This window comes from Apteryx mantelli, chromosome 4, assembly GCF_036417845.1.
Source record: "Apteryx mantelli isolate bAptMan1 chromosome 4, bAptMan1.hap1, whole genome shotgun sequence".
In the NCBI taxonomy this organism is placed as follows: domain Eukaryota; kingdom Metazoa; phylum Chordata; class Aves; order Apterygiformes; family Apterygidae; genus Apteryx; species Apteryx mantelli.
The window spans coordinates 64390099-64410805 of NC_089981.1; the positions used below are offsets into that span (position 1 = coordinate 64390099).

Sequence of the window (20707 nt, forward strand, 5' to 3'; positions counted from 1 at the left end):
GACATAAGGGAAGTAGAGGGGTTGTCCCAGGGTGACTTGAGATGTTAACCTTTTCACAGGCTGTGATCTCACACTGTGGGTTGAAGAACTTTTTCCCCTTCTGAGGCTGATAATTTTATATACTCTGTAAGAGTAAGACTATAAAGGCCGCTCAGTTTGCACCAACACTCCTGTTCTTTGATGTTAGCCTTGAAGATGGCCTTATTAGCTTTTCTGACTCCAGAGCAGAAAGATGATCCTAAGTCTGATTTGGTATGGATGATGAGCCCTACTGAAATCTTCTCTTCGCCAAATGTGTGAAGTACTGGCTTCTGTAGGTAGACTGAAATTAATTCAATTTGAAGACGGCAGGATTTTGGGGGGAATGTGGCAGAATGTTCTTCAGGCTTCAGTGGAAGGAAAAAAAGGTTGAGAAGTCATGTTGTAAGCAATGGGCTTTCTTCAGTTAGCTGTAGTGGAGAAAGTGTCTCTGTCTGTAAGTGAGGTAATTACTCATTTAGCCAAGCTAATATGATAGGCTCTGGTTGGTGCAGCATGCATTTCTCGTGAAGTAGACAAGAACACCAAGGTGTGGATTGTTTCTGTACCATCTTGTTGGATCCTTTCTTGTAATGGTAACACTGGGAGTTAGAGCCTTTCTCTATTAAAATAAAGTCCCCAGAGGTTAGAGGTTAAAAAACCAGATATTATTTAGAGTGCAAGACAAATTCCTCTGCAAGACTACAGCACCAGTACTTTTCCCCAAACCCTGTGTCCGGAGTAGAGACTTCATTCTGATATCTTTTAATACGAGAGAGTTTTGCTTACCAAATGCTAAACTGTTAAGCTGACCTTTTGTGGAATAGCAAGAATGATTCTGGATCTGATGGTGTTAGCCCCTAACATGCAGACTGTTTATGCCCCTGTAGCTGTTAAGATGTACTCTACCAGAGTTCAGACAGATACTGTACCATCACTAGATAAAGTGGTCTCTAGGAGTTTGCTGACTTATTTACAAAATACTCTACAGTCTCTGAAGCCTCGGGTTTGCCAATGTGTTCAACAAAGCAGCACTTTCATCACTATGTTCTTAAAAGTTTTTCTCCTTTATGTAGCATAGTTGCTGCTTAAATGAATTTGTAGCACAGGTAACTTTTTTTGTAACTTAAGTTTCTTGATATGTGCTGTCATTATAAGCATGTTCTGCAGAATAGCTTTGTAGCACAGAAGTAGTAGTAAGGTAAAAAGGGAAGACTTAAATATCAGTGGTACAAGTGTAGTTCCTTGCGCTAAGTGTGTTTGTAAATGTGCCACTACTCAAAATCAGGAGGTCTGTTTCTATTGCAGAAGCAGAAGAGTTGCATACTATGTAACTTTTTTAGGTGTGTATGTGTCACTTTATAACCTCAGGTTGCCTCCCATTTAATTGCGGTATATGTCCTTTGCAATAAGAAGCTTTTTTTGTGGGGGGAGGGTGGGCAGAGAAAGGTATCATCTAAGCTGATCCTCAGTGAACAAGCTGAGGACAAAGACCAGAATTACAGTAACCCTCCAGGAACTGAGCTTGCTTATTCTATGAGGAAATCATAAAAACATTGTTTACAATACAGACCACTGCTTGTGATTTAGTTGCTAGATTTACAGAAAATAGTGAATTCTTTGGGGATATTTACTAAAAGGGATTGCCAGTGCCATCTTTGACAGGACTATAACGCAAACTTGTAATATGTGGTAGTTTACCAGAACCAAAAAGCTTCAGAGCATGTCTCTAGCCTTCGTCTTATTTCTTAAATAATGACACTAGCAAAAAAAAATCTATGGCTAAACTATTGCTGTTAGACTTTAGTCTGAAGCTAGCCCTTCTCTTGGGAGGACTGGGAAGCTCTGTCAGCAATGACTTTTCTGCAAGAGTGGGAGGGAAGTGGCTGTTCTTGCGAGTCTTGGCAACAGCCAGTACTTTCTGATATGATTTCAATCTCTTCGGCAAACTGCAAGAATGAAATGTGTTTTTGTGAATTGTAGTAGCAAGGGGAGGGAAGCAAAGGAAGGCACTGCAAAAACTTTATATCTTAGTTTCTTCCATTCTTCCCTTAATAATAAATGTTGCAGCATGGGCTGTCATAAACCTACCATTGCCACCATTTGAGGAGAGAGGCTAGAACACATTTCTATTTTAGTCATTCAGTTTTCTTTACTCTCCATACAGAGGGAAATGGTAGTCTTACTGAAGCTGGTAATTGTAGAGGATACACTTCTGATCTTTGCCATGCTCATGTAATTGTACATCTTTGTGCTGCCTGCATATAAACTTGAACTTTTATTTATTTATTTTTACAAATAAAGGTGGAGCTTCACAGTAGGAGGGTTCTCTCTTCAGTGTTTAATCGAGGTGGTTCATTTTCCAAATGTGGAAAGGGTCAGGGAGACATTTCTAGGATAGTTTGAACCACAAGCAATTAAACTTCTACTTGTGTTATAGTACCCCAGTCAGACTTGAGAACACCTTTGGGCTAAGCCCTGTATGAGTACCTGCGAGTCTCGATGCAGTTGCCAAAACTTGGATCTTGCATCACTTGAGATGCCCTGGGATAGCAAAGACATCTGTCTCAGGCTAGTGGATATGACACTGGATGTATGGGAGACCTGGGCCCTTCTGGTGTGTCAATGGAGGCCAGCTAGGAGATCCTAGAGCATTGCAAATGGCACTAGATGCCTGTGTTTAGCAACTGAATTGGGTCAAAAGGGATACTGCAAAGAGCTTACTGTCCTAATAAACAAGGCAAACACAAGGGAAAGGAATGTCTAGCACCAGCAGCATGGTCAGGGGACAGAGCTATCCAATGTCAAGAAGTTTCCCATACATGTTTGTAAATGAGGGCAGTCAGTGAGTAATTTAGAACTATTGGGGTGGGAAAGAGGGAGGTTTAAAGAACAAGTGAATTGGAAGGGAGAAGAGTGTGGGAGGGGATAAGAGACTGAGGAGCAAAATTATTAGCAAAGGCCTTGTGAGGGGCAGAGGGAGGGAATGGCCAGCAGCAGAAGCAGCATCTAGTCAAAACAAAATGCTCTGCTTCCTGCCTGGGGGTGGGAGGTCACAGGCCCACTCATTGCTTCTCTGCCTGGGGGATGAGCAGCCTGCCCACCTGAGTTTGCTGGGCAGTGAGAGTCACAGCTCTTCACTTAAACATGGGATTGTCTTTTGAAATGATATTAAAATTATCAGAGATTTCTCCTGTTCAAAATGCTTTACTAATGTTTATACTCAGAATCCCCACCTCCTCCTTTTTCTTCCACTGCAGCCTTCCTAGTCAGGGAAGCAAGACAGCCAAATGTAGATTCAGCCTCATTTCTTTGGAGTGAACCAACTGCTTAACTCTCTGCCGTTTTCCTTCCCATCCACTGTCTGGCTACAGGGTTCAGAAAAGTGAGCAGGCAACACTCACAAATTCTGCTGCCATTTCCTCCTCTTCCAAGTCCCCCCCGCAGCTCATTAACTTCCCATCAAAAGCTACATGAGCTCTCACACAGCTGTCTGCATAGGAAGATCTTGTCAAGCAGTCCAGCTCCCTGGAGCCAGCATGAATGTCAGTCAGGCGACAAAATGCTGTGGCCAGAATTTAAGGAAAGCAGCATGGCAAAGAAATTCTTCTGCCTTCACTCCTGACACTAGGGAACTGGTTAATTCCATCGAAATCCTTCTTCTCTGCCAATACCCAGTTTTGAAAAAATGTGCACAAGTTGCGCTGATGAACGTAAACTTTGTTTTTTAATGCTGAAAGAGGGAACTGTATTAATGCCAACTTCTTATTTACAGTCCTCTTTGTGTAGCATCATCCTTCTTGCAACTCTATCACAAAATAGAGAAAACGTGTTGTGTGGAGTGAAACGATAAAATCAGTCCTGGAATGGGAAGCTGGCTTCAGTCTGACCTGCACAATATGTCTAGCAGACATAATATGTTATGAGTGAGAGAGATGTTTTAGAAGCTAAGAAAAAAATATTTCTCAAGTGATGTGTTGCAAAGTGGCAAACTGTCAATAAGATAAAGAGTTATGGGAGGTTATCTGTGTAGAGGGAGCTGCAGAGGAGAAGACTCTTGTACTCCTATGGAGATTCTGCAGAAAAAAATACAGGAATAAATGTGATGGAGCCGATGGCTGAAAGACAGGACACTATCTATACCTAACTGGAACAATGAATGATAGGGATTAAAAAGCAAAAGGAGAATAAAGTTCTGTTGTTTCCAGGATCCAGTGAAAAGATTCTTGTGCCACTTTTATGTGGAAACAGAAGTAGCTGAGTTCTGAAAGAATGGAAGTTTGTGCATGATGAAATATCTGGTTCTTCTATTTTTCTTTGATCCTTCTTTCTCTTTCAGAGTTTATTTTTCTATATAATATTTTCCTAAGACTCATTTTCCACTTTCCTCTTTTCCCCACAAACAGAATGGTTTTAACCTTTCTTCTTAGGGAGTGAAACTTCCCACTTGTGGAATGTTGTTATTCAGTCTTAGAGAGTTTACTGGATTTCACATAAATGAGATAGATAGAAATGACCTGATAGAGACCTGTGTTGGACCCTATCTGGACATTTGAAGGTGTTGTAGGTTGAATTTGCTATGTTTGCTGTGTTTTCAGAGCTGTATGGTTTTGATGTCCTTATTGATGCCACTCTCAAGCCCTGGCTGTTGGAAGTGAACCTATCGCCATCATTGGCCTGGTAAGTGATTCCCAGTTTCATAAGCAGAAAGGGCTGGGACTTTAGTACAGCTGTTGCTGGATATGGTTGTCTTTGAAACTTGCGGTCCTAGGAGGGCATGGTTTCATGAAGCCTGCAGAGTATTTGTTCCACTGCTAAGAGCTGACAGAGAGGCTAGTCCTTTCCTTTTTTCTTTGCATAAACAAACTCATTGCAGCAATAGGTTTTGAAAGAACCCAGTTGGGATTCCATTTTCTTTTAAATTAATTCTCCTCCACAGTCCATCATCGTTGTTAACACTTCATAATCTCCTATCATAGACAAATTCTGAAACTCTTCAGACTATTGTGTTGGGTTTCAATCTGCTTGGCCCAGTGGACGCTTTAAGAATTTAGAGTCAAAGCACTGTTCAGGCATTATGCTTGACTGGAGTATGTAAATGCATGCTTGGGCTCAGATTCTTGGTCTAGTACTTTCTCTAGATAAAACCTTTGGTGTGAGTGTTTTCTTGGCCCTTACGCTGACCTCAAACTCTAATGAAAATTCAGGATTTCTTTTTGTAGAGGTTCAGATGTGTGTTTTCTGGACTATGCTTTAACTTTACGAGAGTGTAGGTGCATAATACACTTTTATAATAATGTATCTGAGTAATATCTCCAAGATATTGCAGTATTAATCAGCTTTAAATTATACATATGTTCCTGGAATAACCATATCTGATACCCCTGTTGATCTTTCCTTCTTTATCCTGCATTCAAATTATTTCTATACACACTCTATCTTCTTTTAGTTCAACACCCTAGCTTCCACAATACCCGTTTTGCTTTTAGGTGCAATGAGAATATTTCCATGACATTTAATTTCCCGGTTTGTTGGTTTGCACTCATATGCGTACACAGTGAATTATTTGCATTCTTTGCCTTTAAAGCCAACTCATATTTGCATCCTTTGCTCCATTTTGTTATGATTGCCTGTCTCTTTGCCAAAGTTGTTGGCATCTTTCACTGTACTGTAGAAAATGGCTTGTTTCTCAGCTGTCAAGAAAACAAACTTTGCTTGTCTGGTCTTAACTCTATTGTTGTTCCCACTGGATAGAATTAAGTATGCTTCCTGTCTTTCCCCACTGTCTGATCTCTCTGTATCTATTGCTTTCCCCTATCATTTGTTGTTATCCATCAGAGCTAACCCATATGGCTTCATGATTTTATGTGGAAGAGACATAGGTAATTGTAGTTTTTAAGAATTATATGACGGAAACCTCCATTCCATGAAATGCAGTATAGATACATTCAAATAAAATGTTTCTGGCCAAGCAGAGCTAAAACAAGGCTGCACGTGTTGAATTAGAAGAGTAAAGCTGTGAAAAGGGATAAAATCAATAGATACCAAGTTTATAAACAGAAATAGGTTAATCTGCTGCCGTTTGATGTTTACCCATGTGTGTGAAAGTCACCTAGGTGCTTGTGGGTTCTGTGATGCCTGTGTTAAGGACCAATGCAAAGAAAATATATTGGAAAGCATCCTGGATATTGATGCAATCCTCTCATACCAGATAAATAATTCCTCTTCTTCTTTGTTCCATGGGGGGATAGTGATGCTCCTTTGGACCTGAAGATCAAAGCTAGCATGCTTTCGGATATGTTCACCCTTGTAGGTGAGTGTAACAAAAAGCTGCTTGAATATTTACCTCATTTAAAGCTAATAAACGGTATGTTTGAGCTGCATGTTAGACAGTGCTTGGATAGCTATATTAAGTTATGAAACTGGAATTTTTAGTGTAATAGAGGAGAATTGCGGTTAAAGAGAGTAGCTGCACTTAGTATGGGGAAGTTTTATGTGGTCATTTTGGATTCAGCCTGTGAATAATCCCTATCTCTGCGATGCTTAGGCGATATTAAGGGTCTCTGGTATTTGAAGATGTTACTCTTTTTCTTTTAAACAGGTGACTTCTCTTAAACAGGCAACTTCTGAGGACTTAGTCCTCAGAATCAGTATTTCTGCATTTTTTTTAGGGTGAATGATTGGTAAGACTATGTGGATTCTGGTTAGGCTCTGTAGAAGTGGAGTCAAGATGATGACTCCAAGCTACGTGACTTTCTAGTACACAGTACCTTTTAGGCATTCCTAGTATGTCTTGGTTCAGTTACTTGAGCAACTTACCTTTCATCCTAAAAGAGAGAATTGTCATCAAGTTGCTGCTCAGTTGTTTAAGGAAGGGAGTATTTCTCTGTGTTGCTATTCAGCAACCCATCTTATTGATTTAAGTACTTAGTTTTGAAGCAAGTTCTAGTTTTATTCCAAAAATGTAATGCAATGTGCAAACTTTGGGATTAAAAAAGTCAGACAAAGAAAGGAACGGCATCCTTTTTGGGGCTTGGGCAGAGACAGGAGGGCCATATGTAAGCTAAGATCATTAACAGAAATTCTAGCTTTATATGTCAGGGTTTGCCTGTCTTTAAAAGTTCTCATGTGGCTCCTGATCCCCATAGGCTTTGTATGCCAGGATCCAGGCCAGCAGTTAAGCCGGGCAGTTTGTCACTCATCTGAATCTGTCAGGAGAAATCCATACCAGAAGCCTCAGGTAAGTGACTTCAACAAGCCAGAACTAAGGAGAACAGCAAGAAAGCCATTCTCATCCAATTTGGCTCAAAGGTGAGAGCGCCAGTGAATGGATGAGGTTCTTTGGACTTCTCGTGTAACTATATGAGAAGAGACTCAGTGGATGCAGCTGAGTTATGGGCATTTCAGCCAATTTCATTTTGTTGTGGGCAACAAGCTTCCAAAACCCTATAGCTTTATGAATATGTTTGAGATCTCTTTCCAAGCAGAAAGTGCTTTGCATTTGAAATTTAGGCTTTCTTTCCCCTTTACTCCTGGAATCTCTCCCTTTCCCTTGGTTCCTTGGACTGAGGCCTCATGTGGCTTGCTCTGACTCTCCATTACCTTTTCTGCTGAGATAGTGCTTTCTTAGCACTGTAATGTTTAAAGGCAGCTGTTCCTCTATCTCTTTCTGGCTACTAGATGAATCCCATAAATATCTGTGATGATGGAGCACCCACAAGTGGCAGGGAGATCCCCTGTTTCATTTGAATTTTCAAACGCATTTCTCATGAGGCAAATAAGGCAAGAAATGTATCCTGAATCAAGCCTTTTACTGCCAGTGAATATATCCCAGCTCTCTGCAGGTGATGCACATGCTCCTGTGAGTGACGTGTGGCTCAACTCAAGTAGGAAATGAAAAGTGATTTTTGTTCAGTGACAGAATACCAATACAGTGTCCATTTTAGCACATGGAAAACTCATACAAATTGTAACGCTTTGCTTCTTGTAAAACTTGGAATCTGGAATCACTGTGAGAGATGTGAATAGGTGGTAAGATGACATTTGAGTGTCTATAACACCTGTCTGAGTCTACGGCTCCTGAGCCCAGTTTAATAGATGGGATTTCATACAGATCCCTGTGACTGTCAAAGTGCTCTCTGTGACAAGCAAAAGGTACATGAGATAAGTCAGGCGCCATTCTAGAAAAAAATGAATAACCTTCTCTGTCTTAGAGCAGTTAGATCAGACCCTGATGACTTGAAGTCTTTTTTTTTTTTTTTTTCCTTTGAAAACATTTGTAGAAGACAGAGTTTAGAAAATTGAGCAGCTGGGAAGCACTGAATTTTAAGGAGCATTTTAACTTGTAGAATGATTTTGTTTAAAAGCTAAATTTCATATCAGAAAGCAGTGGATACGAGATAGGACTACTCTTTTGGGACATTTCTCCCCATCACCTGTGTTTTGTTTATGAGGAACAACTTTCTAATATGGTGATGAGGTTTTATAGCTTTTTTTAGTAACTAAATGGAAAACCTATGGGTAAATAGGTGTATAGCTCTTTCCATGGTTCAGTATTTTTTGGCCTGCTCTTTGCTGAATGCATTTTATCTCAGGTTGTATTGAATGTTTGATAATTCTGTTCCCACTTTCAGTTGCAAAGGGTACTTTTGGCCTCTTTTGTTTAACTCCTTCACGATCTCTTAAGTTTTAATTGTTTACATAGGCCATCTTTAATCTGCGGAAAAGTCACTTCCTGAGAAAGACATCCTGAAACTAGCATTCTTGGTCATGAGATAGTTATGGTGACTTTTGTTTCTGGATTTCACCAGAATGGACTGCCAGTTCCTTGTGCAATTTCTTTGGTTTGACTCTCAGATCACTAGTACCCTCTAGAGATATAAACAATTTAGCTGCTTCCTTTGTAACTTATTCTTGATTTGGGCTGGAGCCCTTTCAATTAATAATAAAACAATAAATAATAAGCAATAAAGGGACCTCAGCCTGTTTTGCAAAGACTAACTATAGAGGAGAACTTGGCTGTAGTACAGCTAGAAATGATAGATAGGTCTCTTGAGGAGCCTTCCTTATGCCCTTTGCTCCTCTTGGTCATTGGAGAGGAGGAGGGCAGCCTGACTACCACCAAAGGCAAGAAGAAACTAAGCTCTTATGATAATAGTTTTCTTTTGAACCTACCCCTACCATTGAATTGGTCTCACTTACAGGCCTGATGCCTAATGAGTCCTTATTAAGTAATACAGGCTGCTTTTTGACATTCTGCTGTTTGTTTCTACACTTGTACTTGAATGTTATAGTAATATCTTATTTCTCCACTAGAACTGGACTTTTGTTGAGAAATTTAAATGAAATGGCTTCTGGAATTTCAGGATTTTTACTATTTTTCCCCTCTGTTCTATGAACAATTCAGATTGACAGCATCTGTTTCTGTTTAATACATAACTAATAAAGAGTTACTTAGAGAAAAATATTTATCATACAAAAAATAAGAACTTTGGTCTTGATAGTTGAGTTCATTCACCTGGCTGCAGAGCTTTCTTTTCTGTGTGCTTTTAAAAATTATGCCTCTATTCAGATGCATTCTGAACTGCTGAGCACATTTGAGTTTAAGATTAGTGCCGTGTCTGGAACGGGGACAGAATGCACTTGTGGAGGATCTGTGGAGCAAGATCTGAAATGAGATGATAGAAGCTATTAGCTAGTTCTCTGGACTCTAGTTATATCCTTTTGCTTAGGGCACTCACCACTTCTCTGGAGTTCAGGCAGGGATGATAGTGTCTTGAAGAACACAAGATTTTTATTCCATTTGTGTGTCTCTTGTAGCGTCCTGTGTCTGCGCAGTCCCGACCAACAAACACCAGATTGGTAAGTACTGGGCTTTATTCAACTCCTTTTACCAATGTAAGGGATGCCATTTCAAATGTTATTATGTACAATGAATAGGTCCTGGAATACTTTTCCATGTAGCAGGACCAAAGAATAGAAAAGCATTTGCATCAGTTTTAGCAGCTTGGGGAAAAAAAAAAAAATGTAGAAGAGGTGTGCTGAGAGGCTTGATCAGCTTGGTGAAACCTCTCAGAGGTTCTTAAGCCTGCAGGTATTTTTGAACTGCGTTTTAAAGAAATCCGATTTAGGTTTTTAAAGATAAAGTTGACACTGTCATCAGATGATGAAGACAATAGCAGCACAATGGATATGTTCAGGACCTGGTAGGTCATTGAGAAGGAAAGTGCAGAAGTTAAGGAAGAGTTGATGAAACCAAAAGTAAAGAGGAGTGTCACTTATCAAAAGGAAGGAGGAAGAAATTTTCTCTGTGTAATGCAGGGTATGGAATAGATTTGAATGAAAGAGGATAGCACAAGTGAATCTGTATTGACAAAATTTGTGTGACCCAACAAGAGAAGTAATTACTATCTGTAAAACAGTCATCTGAAGGAATCTTGAAAAATTCAAGGGTGAATTGGATCACTGATTGGAGAAGATGAGAAAAAGAAGAAAATGTAGAACTGCATACCTTTAACATAAGCCAGGCTGATCCAGCTTCTCTAGATGTCAAATTTGCTACCCTCCTTGAAAGCCATATGGACAAATTGGTGTTAGTTTACAATTATAAGCACCTGGCTGTGTGGGGACACAGCAGACAGCATTTTGCTGCTGGGCTTCATGTGCTAGCATAATAGTGATTACCATTTTTTGAAGTTTCCCAGCAGGAAGGAAGGTAGGACAGATGGAATCATATAGAGAGCTTAATTCACTTTATGGACTGCCATTTATGTCATTTTGTATAAGTTTAGCTGAGGTTAAGAGAAAAGATAAGACTGGAAAAGAATCTAACTGAATAATGAGGTTTCGTAGAAGATAGGAGGGATCCTTTTGCCAGCTGCTGTCAATGATTAGTGCAATGAGAATCATGATGTGGGAACCAGAGAGGCTTGCAGAATTTGGAGATGAATCAAGGTAACTGGATTTATATATACTTTTAAAAGATAAGCTGGGTCAAAGAGGAAGCAAGAACTTCATGAAGCTAGAGACATTTCTGTGCTACAGCAAGAGAGAATCCTGCAGGGAAACACTGAAGAAGGTTTTTGTGCAGAAAGTTCAGTAAAATAAGAGTTTTCCTCTAGCATTTTGACATAGAGTAGTTTGTTCCCAGGTGGGAACCAGAGCTTCTCTAGTCATAGTCCCAGTTTGCTAATACATAGGCATCTATTTTCTATTTGTATCGAAACAATAAAGATGATTTCTTTGAAGTTTTTCATTAGAAAGGAGATCACCTGATAAGATGAAAATTTTCCGATGACATTCTCTTTGAGCAGCAATTCTCACATGATTGCTAATGGTGGTGTCAGGAAATGGTTTTTAAGCAGAGGTTACCTGGTAAGAGATTTTTAGAGGAAGTTGTTAAAGCAAAGTTGTTGGGTTGTGCTTCTGATGTAAGGGGAAGTTAAGGAGGAAAAACTAAAAGCCTTTCAACTTAAGGCCATCTAGAACATCAAGCAAACCTGCTTGACTACTAACATTTTTATTTTTTCTAAAAATGTTTGTGTCTCTTACCCTCCTGTCCAGACTGTTGTGTTTTCTGTTGTTTTACTGACTCAGTTTTCATTAGACTTAGCAAAATGTTTCAGCTGGCACCTGCTATGTCAGTTTTCTCTTTGGATTTTACTATGTCAATCACTGCTATGTAGCCCATTCTAGTACAATCCCTGTTGCTTTTGCAGTTGCTTTACCTGCGGATTCTGTATAGCTGCTTGCAATTTCTAATGAGGCAGACGGACTGGAATTCAGTTCCCATTCAAATAGTCCTTAGAAATAAAGATACAACCTAATCTCACCCTAAGTTTCCTATGAATCTGAGCACTATGGGATATACCCCTAGGCTTTCCCAACTTAAGGTTTCTACTGTGTTTTTCTCTCCTTTCTAGATTAAGAAGGTTCTCTATTACATTCTTTGCTCAGTATGGTGCTAACAGGATGTTTGAATGTTGTATAAAGGCAGGAGACCTTCTTAGCTAAACCCTTTTAATGTTCTTTTTACAAAGACAGTTTATGTCAACTTGGGCCTACGCCCAGTTAAAATGCTCTTGAGAACATGTTCAAGGATTTCAGTTTTGTTGGGATCTTGAGATTTTATAATCCTGTTAATTTGGAGATGCTTTGAATTCCTGTGCTTTGTTATAACTGATCAGGGCAACACATTAGATTAAGAGTGATCTTAGAGATTTTCTGCAAATTATTTCTTTTCTCTTTGTTTTTTAAATTTGCACGTGTGCAAATTTGCATTATGTATCTGCATGTACAAGATCTGTCTGTTCAGTGCAAGAAATAGCAAGTTGTGATCTGGCAACAGAGTAACGAATGAATAAGTATAATGGCTGTTGAACTGAATTTTTCACTTTTTTCCTGCAACTTTATCTCATCAGTGAATTACAGTTCTATTCTTCTAGTATGTCAATACACCTGGTTCTGGTGCCCTTGAGGGGTGGATGTCACTGTACTTGGGGCCTATGAGTGTGAATCCTGGCTCTAGAACCTTTTGGATGTGGATCTTTTAATGCTTTTCCTGAAGGGAGTAGGGGTGTGAATACTGGCATTGATGCCTGAGTTGTGAGTCCTGCTGTGCTAAAAAACAGGGATGTGAATCCTCGTGCTTAGTGCCCACTGGGGTGTGGATTCTTCAATAGTCGGAGTATGGCCATGTGAATTCTGGCTGTAGTACCTTAGAGAGTAGATTCTGCTGGGCATGGGGGCCTGGAATTTGAATGTAACTGATTTTTTTAAAAATAAGTTGAGAGAGGAAAGGGAAAAATCTGGATTCACACTGTCTCTGCAGCATGCCCGTCCTCTGTCTGCCAGTGATGCTGAAATGAAAAACCTGATGCCCTCAGGCAGGGAAAAAGCAACAGGAAGGCAAGGCAGCTCTGTGCTAGGTCTCTCCATGGAGGAGGTAAGTTGGCCGTTAAACATTTTGTATTTACCTTGGCTTTCATGCAGTATGTGGGGATATTTGCTCAGCAAAGAGCAAGTGCACGTTTACGAAAAACATGACAAAAGAAGCTGTTTAAAAAATTGCAGATTTTTCGTACAAAACTGCTAAATTTTACCGCTAGTACTGTCCTTGCCCTCAGTCGTGCCAAGCATACATATGCACTCTAAGCAGTGGTAGACTCTTTCAGAATTTAAGTGTAAGGTGAAATTGCCTATGAATGTCATATGTACACAGTCCCAGGACTGCCATAATAGCCGCCTTATTCTCTGGAACTCAGATGTTGTTCAGGGTTTATTCTCCATTGTATCTATTTTGCTGGCTTTTTTTTTCTCCTCTTTCTGTTCCTAGATAAAAGTTCTTCGTCGTGTGAGGGAGGAGAATGAGCGGAGAGGAGGTTTCATCCGAATATTCCCTACCCCGTTAACATGGGATCTTTATGGGTAATAATAAGTCTCCAGTAAGATGGCTCAGTGTTGCACTGATGCTCTGTGTTGAAGGATGTTCTGTGTAGATCCATGTAGATTAAACAGATTAGCAATCAGAGGGGAGCATACTGAGATCTTTGTTAAAGGTTACAGTTTATTCTTAGTGCTGGTGATGCTTTTTCCTCATCCTTTTTTAACTACAGCTTGCCTAACTGCACCTTAGAGAAGGCTATTAAATGTTTCGCAGAACCTGATGCTGCTTTTCTGTCAGAATAAATGAAAATGTATTCACCTTAGATTATCCATTTCTGCCATCTGCTTTCAGCTCCTGAAGCTGCATGTCTGTGTACTCTCTCATTAGGCCATAAACACAACATAGGACTCGTCCTGTGAATGATACTACATTATGCTTTTCTTATTTGTCTCAGGTCCATAATATTTCTCCAAGTCTCTTGCCTCAACATGAACTTTAGCTGAGAAGTGATAGCTCTCCTTCTTTCCTCTTTTCTTTTGTGATACGGCATGTTGTCTCAATCTACTTCTTCTGGGATGGTTTTTATAGGTGACTTCTTTCTGTATTATGCTGCCTTCCGCTGTGTTGAGCTCTACCTTGATATATCCTGTATTTTGTTTTTCTAGATCCTTCTTAGAGCACAAGACAACAATGAACTATATGCTGGCTACACGTCTGTTTCAGGACAGGTAGAAAGCTGTTGGATTTGGGAGGGAGGCAAGGGACGCAAGCAGCATGAAAAAGATTTATTCCTCACTCATCCAATGTTATAAACACCTGTTTGTGATTTACAAGGATAGATATAGTTGCACGTCTCTTTTTAGTATGCCAGTGACTGTGGACATTTCTCCCGTTTTTATATGCTGCAGTTCTGAATCCAAGGGCAAAAAGGGCAATGGGCAAAAGGCATGGGAGTCTTTGGTAGGGAAGAGGAGACTATAGATATGAAAAGCCTCCAAGCACCTAGGTTTGTCTGTTTGGAGTTGGAGGTCCTTGCGTACCTTTTGGTTTCAAGTTTATAGTTGCATCAGAGCTTTTCCTCCTGTTAAGTAAGCACTGAAATTTACTCCAAAGGTTTATTATCCCTGCCTTTACCTCCTGAGCTGTACAAGCGTGGTTTGATGCCTCTCTGGGTGGTGCTTTGGACCAGTTTGTGCTGGTAATTGAACTTCCATTAAGAGTTGTATGTAACATCTTTCACTGTGTTTAGACCTTCCCTTCCCTGCCTCAGTTTTTCTTCTCCAAATTAGAGTTCTGCAATAAAGTAACTGTAGAGTACGGGTAAGATTGCTGACTGAGGAGGAGATACTATTTATGGAAGTTCTTCCTGCAACAGCACTGTAAGATTTTTCACCGCATAATTTCAGGAATGTTTCTAGAGGCTAGCTCCAAGTGATACATTCTCCATTTGAGCTAGATGGATGCAAGTGTCTATTATAGGACAGCCACTCAGAATTCCCCTTTTGGAGCCGTTTTGCTCTCCTTTAAGATAGGATTCACAACAGATACTGTGGATTTGGCCTTTTCATTTTACATGTGAAAGATATTGGAGACTTTTTAATCCTGTTGGTGATCCAGAAAGGAAGGTAACCTTTTGCCCTTTTTTCCTTTGTAGGGGCAAGATGAAAAGAGACTTGGTCACTGGGAGACACCGGTAAATGGCTTTTTAAATAAATAATTTGTATTTTGTAGGATTTACTCTAAATTTAGATTTACACATCCTTACCTCCCAAGTCCTGGGTCAACACCTATTCTATGAGAAACCCATCAAAATAAGAAAGGATTGTGTTGCTCCTACCCCTCACAACCATTTCTGTAAAGTAAATGCTGTGAACAAAGAATATTCCAGCATTTGGAGAGCTTAAATTTTGTTGGATTGGATCTTAAAGCTACTCCTCTTAGGCTTGCTACTCTGACACTCCTACCATGTTGGTGAGCCTCATATGTGAGCTCTCTTAAAAGATTCTATAATGCATCAGGGTTTGGGCTTCATATAACCACATATTCACTTTGCTAGATCCAAAAGGTGAGTGGAGCGACAGGAAGTTTTTGTGGATATTGCTGCTTACTCTGTAAGGAGCCATTTACTGGATCTTTCTGCAATGACAGAAAGTTATTATGTTTGTCTCCTGTAAGGAATCTGTCAGGACTTCTTTCTCCTTGGTTTAGACAGAAATTGTAGAAAGGTTGTCACTTTTCACTTGGATTACAATAAAATTATTGTCTCTGACCTAACGATGAAGAACAAGCTAAAGGTTGTCAAGACTGGATTCAGGTCCAGGTACACCCTTCCCCCTTCTCTCCATTCTTTTGTAATCCTAGAGCCTAGTTCAGGCTTGCTTACTAATTATGCCTTGAGCTGCTTCGTATTGAATAGAAGCTACTTAGTCATGAAAGCATGGTGCTAGATACATAAGGTTGGGGACTTGGAGAGCTGATCTTCTGTAAAGTACTTGCAAGTCTCTGAATGGGTCTCCCTGCAAATGTTTACAGGCTTTACGTGCAAGAAAGTTCGACTGATCATAAATATTTCTTCACTATGTCAGGAAAACTGTTTCCTGAAGAAACTAAATCTAGTAGGTCTCTTAAATCATCAAGGAGAGGAGTAAAAAGTGGGATTGAGGTTGTCTCTGTATTATGCCTCCCAGAACAGTTCTTAATGGAAGGCTGGATATGAAGCTGGAAGCTGTGGACTCTAATGCTCTCTTTTATGAGAGGAAGCTTGTTTCACTGGAGTTACGGAAGCACAGGCGATGTCACGGCAAGGCACGAGCAGCACGGACAAGATCATCAGGTGTGCATGGCTAAAGTTCCAGATGATCAGTTAGTTAAAAACAAGCAAGCAAGGACTTTTTCATTTGAAGTCTACATGAACAGGGTTGTTAGCTCTGGCTGTTGTAGTCCCTAAAGGGGTTCAGTGGTCAAAGTTAATAGCTTTCATTTTAAGGGTTAATAGTTTTAATTTTATTTCTCTTCTGGCTTCCTGCCTTCATATGTGCCTGGAATTCCGTTCCCACCATTCCATGTCCTCAGATGTATGACTGAAGGTAATCAATGTTTTCTTGAAGATGAGCTTGCAGTTGCATTTTTGGGTGCAAGAAATCGACAGTATGTATGTGCCTCTGTAGTTCTCCAACTTTTCAAAGAAAGCAAAAAACGTGGGAGTTTCCATGCTGGAGTTCCTACATAGCAGTGACTGTAAGACATGGGAATGAGAGAAATCTTATTCTGCTGATGTGGGAAAAACTGAAAAGGATACAGAGGTGAATATTCCTTGCAAATGGCTGTTCTTGAAGCCTTTATCTCATCTCTTTCTAGTAGCTACCTGATACAGCCTGCCATGGGAGAGGTTGTGTGATATATAATGATTTTTGGTGGTATGTTAGGAGGTAATATATGTTTATTGGTGTATATGAAAGTTTAGATTTCTTAGCTTTGATTTTTCTGACACAAGAAACCAAAGATGAGCATATATATGAACTCAAGGTATGCAAAAGGTATTTTCCTACAGCATAGGAAAATGCCTTTGTTTCTTTGTTTCTTCCTCTCTAATGTGCAGATAAGAACTTTTGTCTATCTTCTGATATTGGGGGAATGAGCTTCTCAGTTGTTTGATACACAAGCAGAAAGCAGGAAAGAATAATAAAGCACAATGGTATTTAAGATGTTATTCTAAAATGACAATGTTCTCTCCTTCTAGCAGAAAAGAGTGCAAGAGTAAACCAAAGGGTGTGGATATCAAGATAGTCTCCTCCCCCTGACACCCCCCCCTTTTTTTTTTGAACCCCAAACAGGTCATTTCTCCTCTATTTTAGGGACATCAAAACCTACAAAGCTGTCCCTCAAGTCAGACACAGAGGGTGAGGAGGAAGAGGAGGCAGATGAAGAGGAAGAGCTAGATGGAACTGCTAGCTCTGTTTTGGACACACAGGTGAAAAGCAAGACAAAGCTCTCTGGACTGGTAAAAGCTGCTTGTCAAGAGAATATGCCGAAAAAACTTGACAAGAAAACTGGAGATGGAGGAGAGCCGTTTCTTGAAAAAACGGAACCAGAATCTCAGTTTAACTTGTTGCAGATTCTTCAAGAGAATGGAAACTTAAGGTGAGAGATTTATGCATATTGCCTTGGGTTTTGTCTAGCAGCTAGTATCAGTTAAAATATGGATGCTGAGGATATACACTTAGTGACACATTATGAATATGAGTGTGAGGAGATAGCAAGAGCCTAGAGATATGGGCTCAGATTCTTATCTAACTGTGGGCTGCCTTAGCATCTAGTTGGCACAAAAGGGAGATAGCTGCAAAGACCTACAGTTTACCCAAATACCTGACCTGTTGGATCAATATAAAGCATAAGCTGTAGTTTACATTGCTGTTCTTTACTCTGATGTGTTAAGCTCTTCTTTGGTCAACTCAGGCTTCTAAAATACCTCTCTGTCTTAACGCAGGGTGCCTGCTATTGACTGCTAAAATTTGTCTTTTCATTCTTTGCATTTCCATAGAAGTGCATATCAACATATGTTAAACCATCCAAGAAAAGTTGTGAAGGAATAACTGAGTGCTGCCTCACCATAAAAATGTAGTTTTCTCATTTTTGTGCTTTTTTTTTTTTTTTTTTTTGCTGATGGAATTTTTACCTCTAACCATAGTCTCTGACATGCAGGGTGTCACCGCTTCCTAAAAGTGAGACAGAAAATCATTTGAGAGTGATAAGTTATTGAGACATTTTATTGCCCACTGTCAAGAACAATAAGGTGGAGCAGGATGTTTTTTAATGCGTGACTCAGTTGCTTGTAAAAAAAGTGGTACTGGAGGAAATTGTATGACCCACTAGGTCACCAACCAGGGATCTAGTAGATGCTTGGAAGAATCATTCCTTCCTTAAATAAGAGGAGTAAGACTGTGTATGGAGAAGAAGGGCAAAGAGAAAGGGTGAGCATATATACCTGTGTAGGAGGATTTTATGTCTTCTGGATATGAAGCAGTATTATGTTTTGTGCAAAAAATGTCCAGAAATAGAGAAAATAATTCTAGTTGATTGCTGCTGCTTTCCTAGTTTAGTTTCTGGGAGGATTTATGAAGTATCAAATGGATTTGGGGATTGTTCTGCTGCCTTCTTGTGGCTAAGGCATTTGCTGTTGTGACATGGGAAGAATTTGAAACCTGTTTCCAGGACAGACACAGCAGTGCTGAGCTCACCTACCTATATATAGAACTAATTCTTGCCAAGAACGCAAGATCTGTCTGGTGTTCCTGGCAAAATCGTGCTCAGCACCCAGCGCTGTTGGGATTCCCCCCAGAAGTGTGTCAGGCTTGTGGTGACCTCATTTACCAGGATTGTGCTGGGCTTAGCCCCATCTGATCTGTCACTGTTGAAACCTTTGCTGCAGGGTCAACAGGCTAAGGAGCTGAAGTAATGAAATTTTCATCTGAAAGAAACCAGGCCTGTCCCAGTCAGCGCTTATAAATGGCAGGACTTCTCTCTTTCTGTTCTAGCTGGCCTGATGAGACAATTTCTCTGCCTTCCGTATGTTGGGTGCTATTGATGGAGAGGTGACAGTGGAATGAACAGTGTTCCCCCCATGCCGTCCCTAGGGAAATTAAAAGTAAAGGAAGTTATTTGGAAGGCCTCTGGGCTCCAAATTCCACACAGCAGAGGAGAGGGAGTGTTACAATTTACCTCAAAGACCTTTTCCAGTTTTCCATTTTGGAATCAAAGAAGTGTCAGATGCAGACAAAGAGTTGTATTAGTGTGCTGATGTTGATAATGAGGGTCCTGAAGTCCTACCAGCACCAATCTTACACTCTTGGTCATAAGATGTTTGAGTTACTCCTAGAACAAACCTGGCAGCCCTAGAGAGCCCTCAGGAGAGAGACTTCCCTGATATATGGTGACGTGATGTATGGAGTATTAATTCTTAGCTGGGATTCAGAGTGTTTTCCTTATGGCATTACTCTCATATGGGAAGAGAAGGTGGGTTTGGTGACTGGCAGTCAGGATAGGGAGCCTGGAGGTGTCACAAGGACTGTTGTGTGTTTTGGAGTTCACTGGAAGACATGAATGAAGCCAGATATTTTTTATCTTGTATTTCTTCTCGTTAAAGCAGAACCGCTAAGATTATCCAAGTAGAGAGGATGTCAGTTTGAGGCTCTTGCAAACTCATCATTTGCCTAGCCTCTCTTTGGCCCTGGCATGGTCTTCCAGAAGCATCAAAAGCTCATGATCAAGCTGATGTATAAATACAAATAATGCATTTTATTTTAACTTCAGTTCTTATCTCCCTACATATGTCTTAAGTTAATGCAGTGATCCTTATAGTTGCCACTATTTTGTATGATTTCTATAACACTGTAAAGAAGTATTCCTGAAATTTACTGGCATATAAAACAGGAATACTAAATTTCTGGACTGAGTTTTTGATGAAATTTCAGGAAATCTTGTACATGAAGGTGGAGAGCTGTTACAGTCATGGGGACCACATAAGTGTCTAGAAACAGAGAACAAGTAAAGAAAAAATGGTGGACTTTCTCAGGAATCAGCCTGAGGCTGATTTTAATAATCAGTTCAGGAATGACACAAAATGTGGAAATGGGCTAATGAAATTTTCTGGTGGAAAAGACTTGGGAGTTGTTGTCACTAGAGAAAAGTATTGGAATATATATAGAAAGAATTGGATGACCTTGAGGGTAGGAATAATATGAATAGGATGATATTCAGTAGCACAAAGTACAAAGGTGTGCTCTTAATAACTAATAACTTATAGCAGAAATTATATCATCTGGGTGTTCATCAGCTGCTAATGACTTAAAAGAAGAAATATCTTGTATTCTGTTAATTGCAGAAGGTTTGTGAAGCTCCAGCTCATGCACGAATGGAAGTAGTGAATTTGGTCTAGGGTGTATCATTTAAGATACTTCCCTAACTCCACTGGAAATTTTATTGTCATTGTACAAGTCCCTGATGAGATTTCACCTGGAATGTTATGTACAGTTCCTACCACCCATGTTCAGAGAAGGTGAACTGTGACTGAAACGGAGACAAGCTGCTAGTCGCATCAGGTGATCAGTGTTTTTTAAGAGGAGACTAAAAGATCTGGATAGTTCACACTCACAAAATGAAAACTAAGAAGGAATATGATCGCTGTTAATGAATACACTCAGGGTAGGAGACACATCAGGGTTGAAAATATTTGAGATATAAGACAACGCTGGAGAAAGAGCAAGCTGATGTAAACTGGACGTGAGTGAAGTTAGGCTAGGTAGTAAA

The 20707-nt window shown here is 40.0% G+C and overlaps 1 protein-coding gene across 1 annotated transcript in view; it reads left to right on the forward strand.

Annotated features, from left to right (window-relative positions):
- TTLL5 (tubulin tyrosine ligase like 5) overlaps positions 1-20707 on the forward strand; it is a 135815-nt gene that overhangs the window by 29970 nt on the left and 85138 nt on the right. Inside the window, exons 13-22 of the mRNA XM_067296837.1 lie at positions 4617-4698; positions 6270-6331; positions 7167-7258; positions 9838-9879; positions 12848-12961; positions 13352-13443; positions 14068-14130; positions 15057-15095; positions 16090-16235; positions 17257-17542. Coding sequence (XP_067152938.1) covers positions 4617-4698; positions 6270-6331; positions 7167-7258; positions 9838-9879; positions 12848-12961; positions 13352-13443; positions 14068-14130; positions 15057-15095; positions 16090-16235; positions 17257-17542 — 1018 coding nt within the window. The remainder of the gene's footprint in view (positions 1-4616; positions 4699-6269; positions 6332-7166; positions 7259-9837; positions 9880-12847; positions 12962-13351; positions 13444-14067; positions 14131-15056; positions 15096-16089; positions 16236-17256; positions 17543-20707) is intronic.